This window comes from Eleginops maclovinus, chromosome 20, assembly GCF_036324505.1.
Source record: "Eleginops maclovinus isolate JMC-PN-2008 ecotype Puerto Natales chromosome 20, JC_Emac_rtc_rv5, whole genome shotgun sequence".
Taxonomy (NCBI): domain Eukaryota; kingdom Metazoa; phylum Chordata; class Actinopteri; order Perciformes; family Eleginopidae; genus Eleginops; species Eleginops maclovinus.
This window is the reverse complement of record NC_086368.1, coordinates 28527175-28540146: the sequence shown is the minus strand read 5'-3', so window position 1 is coordinate 28540146 and position 12972 is coordinate 28527175. Positions and strand designations below refer to the sequence as shown.

Below are 12972 nucleotides of genomic sequence, written 5' to 3'. Positions count from 1 at the left end.
TTGGGAAATGGAAATAGAAATATTTGGATAAATTCTACACATTTTGGAAGACACCGTGAAACATAGCTGATCACTTACTTTAAGAAGCTTTCTTTTTTCCTCTTCTTACCTCAGGGGTAACTGTAGTAGTAGTAACTGTATTTTAGATTTACAGCAAAACAGCATTTCTATTCTAGTTTCTAAATCCTCTAAAAACTCAAGCAGTATTTCAATAAAAGCTTCAGAGGTGAAGTTCACAGACTAGGACAGGCTGTGGTCGAGTGACTGGGCAGAGGAGGGAATTAACCCCTCTCTCCCCAGTGTGTGTGTGTGTGTGTGTGTGTGTGTGTGTGTGTGTGTGTGTGAGTGTCAGGCTTGGGTGGGCTGGCTGAGCTGAGTAGATGTGACCAGCCTAAGTGTGTGTGTCTCATATCAGTGTGTCCTCGATCACTCGCACTGTATGGGGCACTTTAGTCTATTCTTCCCCGGCACCGGGAGGCACACACACACACATCCACACACACACACACACACACACACTTACAGTACACACCTGCACACATGTATGCACAACTAGACATACACACAAACACACACACACACACACACACACACACACACACACACACACACACAAAGACTCAGTGTTTTGATGTAAACTCAAGTGGACGAGGGGTCTACTCCAACAGAGTCTTTCTCCCTCCGCCCTCCTCTCTTTTTCCTTTCGTCTTTCATTGCCTCCCTCCCTGTGACACTTTTAACGGCATGTCACGCAACCCTGTGCTCGCACACACACGCGCATGCACGCGCGCGCACACATACAAACACACACACACACACTCACACACAAAAAAAAACCATGTCGTGCTCTCAGCCAAAGCTCTGCACCTTTGTCAGGGGAGAACCACTTAACCACGCTCATATACACACACATATTCACGCACATTCAAGATTTTTTTCCTCTCTCTCCGCTCACACACACACACACACACACACACACACACACACACACACACACACACACACACACACACACACACACACACACACACACACATACAGGCGTTCCCCACTTAAGCCCTCTTCCTTTTACCATCTCGTGCCCCCCCGCCCCTCGCTGTGTCTTGTCTGGTCTCGTGTGTGCGTGACTGTGGCTGGCTTTGGCGAGGGCGAATTAGCACGACGACCCAGTTTGGTGCCAGAAGAGACAAGACGTCAGCGGAGAATTTACTGAAGAGCTCTTTACTCGCCCATCCCCTCCCCCCTCCGTCCACTGGAAATCCACTTTCTACTACAGCTGCTGTGATGTAATGGTAAAGGAAATACGGAGTAAAAACATCACCTTGTCTGAGAGTTATCATCGAGCAAGCTCTCTTTATTTTACGTTGCTTTTAAGCTTTTTCCGTCTAAAAAACATATATATATATATCTAAAAGTTAAGATTAAAATCAATCTCAATATGGATAAAACCTTCTCCATAAACCTGAAGTGCAACCTTGTCCTTACTTTCATTATCGGCTCTGTTTTGCATTCATGCGCTAATTAGCTACAACTAATTATAGAAGGTCTGAGAGTGGCCTTCTAAACTGGACACACACACACACACACACACACACACACACACACTATGGGCCAAAGCTAAACACTTTACAGCACCTTTAATTTGATTTCTGCATTTGTTGTCCCTGTGGGGTGTGTGTAAAAAGGTGGGGTCCCCAAAAACCCACAAATACAAACACAAACACACAAACAATTTTCTTGTGCACGAAGAAGGTTGTTTTTCACTGGCCTCAGATTTGTAAGAGACCACAGATGTGTGTGTCTGTGAGTGTGTGTGTGTGTGTGTGTGTGTGTGTATGTGTAGGTGTTGGGAGGAGGAACAGGGCAGGACGGATGCGAGCGAAACCGGTGTTGCGTGTCTCGTTCGGCTCGTTTGGCTGACAAACTGTTTTTAGCGTTTAATTATCCATCGCGCTGTGATTAATAGGCTTTAATTACTGTAACCCGTGGCAACCTGAAATATGCACAGTTCGCCACATGAGGTCACGCAATCAAAACCCCATGGAAAAATCGAAAAAGACAAAAATAAACAGAACGTTGTTCAAGAAAAAAAAAAAGGAAAAGCATCAAGGAAAGAATCTTTGCATCGAAACGTCTCACTTATTATTCCCCATCAGAGGCTGGATGAGGGAAAGAGACACGCTCGGCTATTCTCTCACGATTTACCGGATTGAAAGCAGCGTTGAACCTCAGAAAAAGCTTTTGACCGGACCTTGAACTTCTCACAGGATCACAGGCAGAACTTCAAACAGACTTTTTGATTCACTAGAAAGGTGAGAACCCCCTTTCCAAATTCATGTGTTGCTTCAAAGGGTTTCTTTTTTTAACACTCTGGTTAAATTTCTGCTGATGTTCTGAGCCCAGAGGAAACATTCGGATCATTAAATAAATGGGCAACTCTGATGCCTACATGATGACTTTTTTGAAGTTGAAAAAGAGGGTAATAGAGATGCTAAAATAAAAATCACAATGTAGCCAGGAGGGTCGGTTTCCAAGCGTCTCCCGAAAGACAGTACTGTCTTCGATCCAAAGAAGGGACTGATTCTTTAAGTGTTCGCACTGGTTCTTGTGTCAGTCAAACTCTCCTATTTATGACTTTCAAAATAAGCTGCTGTGGTAATTATGGGTGTAATAAAAACATACATGTTTGATGAACAGATATGAAAGGACTTCCATTAATTATGGCTTGTTGTTTCCTTCGCTCATTTACACATCCTCCGGAGAGCTTTACAGCAACCGCTTTTATTTAATCTCTGTTTTCTCCTTGTCTTTGAAGCTTAGGTTTAAATACAAATCATATTTCATTATTAGATTATCTAAGGTACATAAGTATCGTGATGGAGGTAAAACTCTGAAATTGAATGTATGAGGAATAAAAACCCAATAAAAATTACAATTTCCTGCAGCAAAGCGCCATGTTTGTCTTTCTTAAATGGGATTATCTTAGAGATGATTTCTGGATAGTATCATCATAGGGCCCTATGTGTAAGTGCATAAGGAAAAATGGGATGATGCCGTTACACACTTCAGTGCCTTATGTGTGAATATTATATCTCTATTCTTGGCCAATCGAATTTCATCGAAAAGTAAATACTATATGAATAATTTGTAAAGACAGTTTTTAAATTGCATTTCCTTTTCTTTGTATTTGTGAAATTTAAAAAGCTTGAATCTGATCTAATCTCATCTGTCTCTGTACATTTTGTTACATTTTTATTTAGACGTTTGAATCTAAGCTAAGGTAAAGTCCCAAGTACAGTCTCAAAATACCATGTGATTTTTCCTGGTTTGGCTTCGGTTCCAACCCTAACCCTATTCCTAACCCCTAGTTCAAAGTGTGAATGCTTTATTGTCCGATGAACAGCTACAGGGTAGTTAAGGCAATGAAAACCTTCAGTGCCTACGCTCCTCCAGCAATGCAACATCAATGCACATGACATAAAACAATATAACAAATAAAATAGTCGATAAAAAGAGTGCAAGAAGAAACAGAGTGAACAGAGAATTTGGCCAGATTAATATGAAAGCAGAATGCAGGAGAAGTGAAGTACATGTTAAATGAGGTTAATAGTGTTACTTGAGCTGGAAACACTGTGGGTCCACTCACCCACGCAGGAGTCTCGGTGTTCCTCGAACCCGGCGGAGCACACACACCTCCCGATGGGCACCAGCCACTCGCCCTCGGCGCTGCAGTACATCTTGGGCGTGTCCCTCTCCTCGGCGTGATCCACACACTGACCCCGGACCTCCACCAGAGAGGATGAGTCGGCTCCCGTCACCACGTCGGTGAACACCGCCAGGTTGCGGCTCACCCCGGCGCAGCGTTTGTAGTAAACCCGCACGGAGGTGAGGGCGATGCAGGCGCCGATGTCCTGGAAGGCCAGGTAGAAGCCCCGTTTGCTCAGAGGGCCAACGCCACGAACCTGGTGGGGGGAGGGGGGGGACAGGAGTTTGACACTTTTATCACACACACTTCAGGACATCACACACACCTCAGGGCATCATGAGGGTGTTTGTGGCCCAATTCCAAACCACACCCTACCCACTCCCACTCGGTCCCACTGTAACTTGCAAGATGAAGGAGGCTCCCTTCTTCCAGGTGTTGGGTGTAAATATGGCGGCAAGCTTTGGGACGATCTCCCCTCTCTCCGGCAGAAACAGGAAATGCCGTAGCTATTTTTTTTTTAACAACGCTCTCAAATCAGCATCTCTTGGACAAAAAATAATAAATAAAATGTCCACAAAAATCTTTAATGGCGTTTCTTTTTTGTAAATTAAAATCTGATGTTTATAAGCGGCAATAGTCCCTGCAAATATACACCACTTTATAATAAAGAGCACACATTTACCGTTTTCTACACTGAATACAGGAATACTATCCTCCATTAAAAACAGTACCAGGTATCCATCTGAATTGTGTTTATCAGGAACTGTTTGCATGAAGGTGTTTCATGACGGATATTCTTTTCCATGGACGACAGCTCTAGTGAGATTGTGTAGTCTCGCTAAGAATGTTGATTACACACTCTGAACGGAGTAAAACCTCAGAAGAGATCTTCAGCATCGGTCGTGCAACCGCTGTGTGGACTCGTGACTGCGGCACAGGTCTTGTCAACTTCCTAATAAACCTTCAGTGTTTGCCACCAGAGTTCCAGCTCTCCTCGTGTGTCTCTGAGTTTCCTCTCCATTGCTTCAGAAGTTTCCATCACAAGTATCAAGTATTGGCTTTCAGAACATGTAAATATTGCCTAATTCAGGTGATTAATAAAGGGTAAATTACTTTAGTAGTTCTCCTGAACACCTCAAATACGACGTTGATTTCCATAAAACAATAAAAATTCATGTCCAGACAAACTGAGAAACATTTGAAGGCATTATTCAAAAACTAATAGGAATAAATAAAGCTAATCTGCTGCATCAGGGCTGCGTGGGTTTGGTTTCATTCGATTTACTCGACTCTGATTGGTTCAGCGACGTATTGGAGAAGTTCGGTTGGGAAAGTTTTCTCCCTCGTTCATATTAAAACCTCTTGTTGCTGCAGTGGTGAACGCAGCCTTAATTTAATCTCTGGACTGGTGTTTGGTGTTGTGCTTTGGCAGCATCCATTAATCAACTTCCCCCGCTTCCAACAACAACAACAACAACAACAGCAGCAGCTGGAAACATGAACCTTTTTACATTTTTATATGCTTGTTTTTCATCTCTATCACCGTTGATTATCTTGATAACACCCAGGCACGGATTCAGAACATTATTTAACAGGTCTATGTTGGAAATCTGAGGATCAGGGACCGGTTACAGGGATGCTTATTTACTTTTTAACAACTGCATTTAATTGGTTACTAGGCAGATGTGTTTCCATTAATTATTCTCTCGGTCTGCTCTCCATTTTGTTCAGTTGTCGATTAAAAATAAAGCTCTCTATCAATTAATTAGCAGTGTGTTAGCTCTTAGCTTAGCTTTGTTAATTCAAAAGACATATTTTTAATATAAGTGGTCCTCACTTACAAAGCCCTCCACCATCTTGTCTGCCTCACCCGCTACCAACCCCAACGGCCCCTCGGATCCACCTCAGCCGGTCTCCTATCCGTCCCTCAATCCAATCTCCAATCAGAGCCTTTTCTGTGGAGGCCCCCAGGCTCTGGAGTTCCCTCCCCCGAGATCTCTGAGTGACTCTGACACCCTCACACTCTTCCAGTCCCGCCTCAGAACTCATCTCTTCTCGTCTGCCTAAACCCATAACCCCACCCCCGATCAATCCATGCCCACTGATCATCTTTGTTTGTCCTTGTTTTGTTTGTACTCCCCCCACCCCGACCATCCCTTATATTTGAAAGCGACTTTGAGTGTGAGAAAAGCACTTTAGAAATACAATTTATTATTATGATTATTATTATACCTTTGCCATGTACACCTGTCTCTTAACTCTGAATATATAACCTTCCAGAGGGAGTTAAGTCAAATTGAATGTTAAAGTTCTGCTAATAGGAGATGTGAAATGGATTGCTATTGGTCAAATGTCCCAAAGTTAAACTACGGGCAAGATAACTTTCGACTCGGAGGATGAAACCCTCTTTATTTGTCACACACAGCAGAGCACACACAGTGAAATTGGTCCTCTGCATTTAATCCTAGTACTTGGAGCAGTGGGCAGCTATCGTGCAGCGCCCGGGGAGCAATGGGGAGGGGGGTTTGGAGGTGTCCGGTGCCTTGCCTTGAGGTGAACTGGGACCTCTCCAAGTAGCAGTCCACTTTCCGTATTGCAAGTCTGTTCTGGGAGTTGAACCGGCGACCCTACAATTCCCAGTCCAAGCCCCTACTGACTGAGCCACTGCTGGATAACCCACACATGACTGGTTTTCAGAAGCAATTTTGAACAGGTTCAGCTTAATAATTAAGACGTAAGGGTTTGATTAAGTGTTAAGTGTTAGCATGGCCCAGAGTTAGTGTTTTTATATTAGGTAAAGGGAGCAAAAGTATCTTTGAAAAGCAGTTTCCTAAAAGACATGGTGAGGATTAAGACTTTGATTCTGAAAAAATAAGAAATTGAGAAACTTTTTCTTTAAGTTTAAGAATTGTTGTTAGCTAAATGCTAGCGCTTTTGAATTTGGATCAGGAAATATATACTGAACACACCATGGGATAACAAATAACTGCTTAAGACTTGTCAAGCTCTCAACCTTTTAAGAGCCAGAGTTCTGCGACACATTTTCAAAAGATTAACGAGTCAACGGAAAAACACCAAAAACCACAACTTCATTGAACTCTTTGCAGTTCCTGTACCTAACTCAGGATGAACGTGCAGAAGGACGGTGTACAATGAATTATACCATACCCTTCATATGTTCATCTTTCTAACAATGTAAGGTATCAATAAAAGACAAGCTCCACTACCCAGGATCAAATTTGAAGCTGTGTTATCGATATCAAAGTATTTCCCTTGACACTGAACTGCTTTCCTTCGACAGATCTACAGTGAGTGACGGGACAGCAAGAGGTTCTCTCGGGCTGTGGATCTTTCCAACTTGTCTTGAACGTCTGCAGACGTGCTGAGAATGGGAGTGCATCTTCACTCCGGAGTAAGACAAGGCTTCATGGCTTCATGGCTGTGTTTGGAGTTGTTGCTCATACCTCAGTGTTGAGTTTCAGTCTGCGGACCCCCAGATCCACCCCAGTGAAGCTCTCGTCAGCAGCGATGGTGTCGATCTTTATGAACTGGTTCTCCCGGACCGCCGAGCCCACCGCCCTGTCAGACTCGTAGTAGTACAGGTTGAAGGTTTCCTGTAGAACAAAGAAAGGTGTAATTGGGTTACAGAACAAACTTTAAATTTGAACCTAGTTAACTCTTTAAATACGGACTGAAATCCATTATAGTTTCAACCTATTTTGTTTGATTTAGTACATTTTTCAGGGCTTTGTTGAATACTCGATTCTGATTGGTCGATTTTGATAACGAGTTTTGCTAACAACACATTTTCACTAAGATCTTTTTCCAGATCTTAAGTAAAAACCTTGATCTTCTTTTCTTTCCTCATCTCATTCCCTCCTCTTTCTAGCTTTGTCTCCCCCCTTCTCTTCCCTCCCCCTCTCTAGGTATGGGAGTGTTACCTTGCAGGTGCCCAGGACTCCCGGCATGCTGTTGCAGTCTCTCAGGGTGAACTTGACCTCGATGTAGATCCTCCTGGCTCCTTCTCGGGGGAGCCAGCCCGTCCTCAGCCAGTTGTTCTGGCTGGGGCTCATCACGTTACAGACCTGGATCAGAGGACGGGGGGTTTAATCACAGACTCGAGCAGTAACATACAGCTTAAATACATTTAGAGGATAAACTTAATCACAGTTTACAGACAAAAAGTGAAGAATTTAAATAAAAGCGTTCAATTTACTCAATCTAAAGATGAACAGCAATAAAGATGACTACTTTGTACACTTAGAAAAGACTTAATAACTGCATATTTTCATTAAAATTGTCGCAAATGTTAAGTTTACTGACTAAACAATTCCCAGAAACTTTACTTTTTGTGTCTGCTCAACATTTTCTTGTGGAGTGTGTTTGGACTCATGCCATGGTTACTGTATATTATATAATTGAACCGATCTGAGATACTGAAATACCACCTTGAACAGTGTTTAAGTGAGTTTGAACACCAGCAGAAACAGTCATAGAATCTATATTTCCATTCCAATAAATCCCAGTTAATTTAACACACATATCAGGATAACTGGTTATCAATTTTCCAGTGTGTGTGATAAAAACCAACCAGTTTCCCTGGAGCAGAGTGATTCATTCCACTGAAGTTCTTGTTATAATTAACCATAAGAAACTGCGAGAGGGTTACACACCTGGTATGTGTGGATAGGAGTGAAGTACTCGTCCATCTCATTAATGGCATCCCACTGTGAAGAGAAGGAAAAGAATCTTTGGGTCAGTCACACGTTCGAACGTCTCTCTCACATTCACGTGCAGCAAATCACTCTCTGCTGTCGAAGCGTCTGAAGATGATTAGCTTTGACTTGATATGAAACATGTGACGACTCCCGTCACCGTCATGTGTGGCAGGAGTATGACAGCATCTGCAGAAAACAACATGTTTTACATTTCCATATGTTTTCAGACCGAATTATCAATATAAGTGGAAGTGAAGCACACTGAAAGTTTGGAGGGTTGATATAAAAATGTATAAAGAAATGTCATCACTAACCTAATCTGAGTATCAGAATATACAAGAAATGTGACCTGATTACTCTTGTATCATAAAAGACAACAGCACAATGTAACCTTAAGAATCCAAGATATCTAGGATCAGAAACGATTGTATTTATAGGAAAACCTGCCTTTCATGAAGCAGATTCAGCAACACTGAAACACATGAGCTCATACTACAGTTTACAGAAGCAGGAAGAGGATCTGAGCTGACAGGAAATGCTCCATTTCAGTTTAACACACACAGTTAATCTCACACACACTATTTTATGAACATATAGGTTCACCTGCTGAATTACAAACAGAACAAATGAACCAAAGAGAGAGAAAACCATGAAGCAGATTCAGGCAGTAGGAGTATAGATTCACTCTGAAAGTATTAGAGAACAGAACAGCTGACAGAGGAGAGAGGACACCTGATCCACTCAGGATTAGGAAGAAGTCAAACAATTTCTAAAAATAAGTCCAGATTTATGAAGGAATTGAAATCTGGCATAACAATTCAGAATTTGAGGAAAAAAAAGAAATTTTGAAGAAAAAAATTGAGATTTCTTTGAATAAAGTGAGAATTTTGAAAATATTTTAAAAATTGATTTTAAGTCGAACGTTTAAAAAAGTCAAACATGGAACTTTTAAAAGAAACTTATCATGGCCACAAACAAAAAAAAAGATCCCTTGAACAGACAGTAGGGCGTATAGATTCACACTTAACGTGCTTTCCTACAGAACAGAACAGCTGACAGAGGAGAGAGAACATCTGATCCTTTTACTACCAACAGAAACATTACATTTAGAGTCTTGATGAACACTGTTAACACCAAATTATTCCTGGGGTTTAATATGCTGATGTATTCTGTTCGGGCGAGCGACGGTGAACACATGCAGTCATGTGCTCCACATTCCAGCATGTTGGAATTCACTTAATGGAATTCCATCGGGACCCATTCTCCCGTAATGAGATGTCCCTCATGTATGTGATTAGATTTGCATTGTTTACTGAATGCTGCCTGCAGAACATAATAGAATTGCTAAGGAGGAACAGTAAGTGAAATGTGTTTTCTAAATGTGCGTTACACTCCCCTGCACCTACTACTACTACTACTGCAGTCTCCATCCACCCCTCCTCTGAAGGCATTGTGAGGAGATATAAGCTGCACTCCCAAATCTACAGATGAGGAGCCCGGGACATGCACAGATTTCATGTAGTAGCACGCACAGGAAGATTACATTGAAAATTCAGATTTTTTTTGGATGCATCAGTGGGTACAAAGGCCTATATTGCAGTGGAGGAGAAGATCAAAAAATAATCTCCTTTACATGTGTGCTTGCTTTCTTTGCGCTCCATAAACAGTACAAACAACCATCTGCATTTCATTTCACTGAGCTATAGTGAGGCAGGTTGTACACAAACAAGTCAATCTATCTTCAGTCGGACTCAAATCCAAATCAGTGTGGAAAGAAAATTGGATAAATAAGTGGTACATTTAATAAAGCGGTCATATTCTGCCCAAGTTTAGGGTTCATATCAGTATGTAGTGTCTCTACTGGGACATGTCTCCATGCTTTAGTGTTCAAAAAGCTCTTCATGTTCCTCATACTGTCTCCGTCTGAACCCAGAGCCCAGACTGCTCTGATTGGTTAGCTGGTCGGCTCAGCTAAGAGAAGTCCCGCCCCTTAACCTATCACGTACAAAGTGCTGGAGCGCTAGCCAATAAGAGAGCGAGTGTAACATAGTGACATCACTATGTTCTGGAAGTAGAAAAAAGGAGTCCAATTGAGGCGTCTCAGGCGGGGGGGGGGGGGAGATCTTGTGATTTTAGCCTTAGCAGACCATTTACATGCACTAAAACCTTTTTAATACTCTACAGGAAAGGGGAACCCCCCCCCCCCAAAACATAACAGAGCCTCTTTAACAGTTTGTTTGTGATTCATTTCAGGGGGGGTAATATCTCAGTGAAAGTAAACCAAACCAGTGACTCACTCAGTGCCATCCCTCTTCCTCTACCAACAGGAAAGCAATTCTCCCAAACTCCCTCCTTCAGATGAGCTGTGGGGGGGGGGGGGGGGGCGTTTCTGCATGCACACAATAAATCTCAACCTTCAACAACATGCTGCATTGATTATTTCAGTCTTATTGCAGCCCGTTTGTATGCATGTATAAATGAAGAAGTGCATGTGTGTTTAACCCCGCCATTTCCCATGATCCTCCTGGGCTGGGAGTGGCGCGGTAATTGAGAGGGAAAGCGTCGACCCCGGGAAGGTTTGGCCGTCACCCGGCTGAACTCTGCCTCGGATAAGAGGACGGGGAGGATCAGCATGGAAGCCCTCCAACTCTCCTCTCCCTCGGCCCGACTCACCCGGCTCCCCCAACACACTCCCCAAGGCACTGCCAGCCAAAAACCAAGCGGGATAATTAAGATGTAGGAAGTCTCACCCATCTCACCCCTTCCCTCCCCTCTCCTCTTCCTTCTCATCTTTATCAGCTAAATTGAAACTGTCCTTGAACTCTCGGAGACCCCGGTTAATTACTGGGGTTTATAACCTCTCTATCCCCCTCATTATTCCCGTCTTGCCATCGTTGCACTAAAGCCCTTTTTTTTCCTTCACCTATTTTGGGAATTTTTATCCGGCGTGAAAAATGACAGCAGCTGAAGGCAGATTGTCAGGAGGTCGGGATTGGACGAGATTGGTTGGGGTTTTAGTCTTGTAAATAATGTCAATCTTTTCTGCTCAGATTAGGAGAAGAAGGAGGAGAAGGAGAACAAGAAGGAGAAGGAGAAGGAGAAGGAGAACGAGAAGGAGAACAAGAAGGAGAAGAAGGAGGAGAAGGAGAAGGAGAAGGAGAGAAAGAGGAGAAGGAGAAGAAGAAGGAGAAGGAGAAGGAGAAGAAGGAGAAGAAGAACTCAGAGAGATTCTGCAGGGCATTTTTATCTTGTGAGAGCACGATAAGAGAGACAACAGACACGGTGCTTCACAGAGCCACCCGCTGACACTGCAGTGTAAGTGTGTGAGGATATACATCTCAGACAGAGGAGTGTGTGCGTGTGTGTGTGTGTGCGTGTGTGTGTGTGTGTGTGTGTGTGTGTGTGTGTGTGTGTGTGTGTGTGTGTGTGTGTGTGTGTGTGTGCATGTGCGAGAGAGAGAGAGAGAGAGAGAAAGACAATGAGGAATTAATTGGCTGTAAATTGCACATCTGTTTCCTGCCTGTCAACACATCGGATCTTTCATCAGGAGAAATCAAACAGAAAACAGAAAACAAATTTGTTATCTTACTACATTAACATAACTTACAAAAAGAAATATCATATTAGGTCACTTTTCCCCAGATTGAAATGCCTCCATTGGAATCCTTTGTTTACATCCTGAACTTGGTGACATCACTATGGAACGTTCATGCTCCTATTGGCCAGTGTTTACTTCCTGTCTGTCTTCTTCTGCTGTTCCCTTTAGTGTTTATTTCCTGTCTGTCTTCTTCTGCTGTTCCCTTTAGTGTTCACTTCCTGTCTGTCTTCTTCTGCTGTTCCCGTTAGTGTTTACTTCCTGTCTGTCTTCTTCTGCTGTACCCTTTAGTGTTTACTTCCTGCTGTCTTCTTCTGCTGTTCCCTTTACTGTTTACTTCCTGTCTGTCTTCTTCTGCTGTTCCCTTTAGTGTTTACTTCCTGTCTGTCTTCTTCTGCTGTTCCCTTTAGTGTTCCCTTCCTGTCTGTCTTCTTCTGCTGTTCCCTTTAGTGTTTACTTCCTGTCTGTCTTCTTCTGCTGTTCCCTTTAGTGTTTACTTCCTGTCTGTCTTCTTCTGCTGTTCCCTTTAGTGTTTACTTCCTGTCTGTCTTCTTCTGCTGTTCCCTTTAGTGTTTACTTCCCGTCTGTCTTCTTCTGCTGTTTCCTTTAGTGTTCCCTTCCTGTCTGTCTTCTTCTGCTGTTCCCTTTAGTGTTTACTTCCTGTCTGTCTTCTTCTGCTGTTCCCTTTAGTGTTTACTTCCCGTCTGTCTTCTTCTGCTGTTTCCTTTAGTGTTCCCTTCCTGTCTGTCTTCTTCTGCTGTTCCCTTTAGTGTTTACTTCCTGTCCGTCTTCTTCTGCTGTTCCCGTTAGTGTTTACTTCCTGTCTGTCTTCTTCTGCTGTTCCCTTTAGTGTTTACTTCCCGTCTGTCTTCTTCTGCTGTTTCCTTTAGTGTTCCCTTCCTGTCTGTCTTCTTCTGCTGTTCCCTTTAGTGTTTACTTCACGTCTGTCTTCT

The 12972-nt window shown here is 42.9% G+C and overlaps 1 protein-coding gene across 1 annotated transcript in view; it reads right to left on the bottom strand.

Moving 5' to 3' along the window:
* epha8 (eph receptor A8) overlaps positions 1-12972 on the bottom strand; it is a 95388-nt gene that overhangs the window by 41939 nt on the left and 40477 nt on the right. The window contains exons 3-6 of the mRNA XM_063911932.1: positions 8380-8433; positions 7648-7791; positions 7171-7320; positions 3647-3962 (exon numbers count right to left, since the gene is read on the bottom strand). Of these exons, the coding sequence (XP_063768002.1) occupies positions 3647-3962; positions 7171-7320; positions 7648-7791; positions 8380-8433 (664 nt within the window). The remainder of the gene's footprint in view (positions 1-3646; positions 3963-7170; positions 7321-7647; positions 7792-8379; positions 8434-12972) is intronic.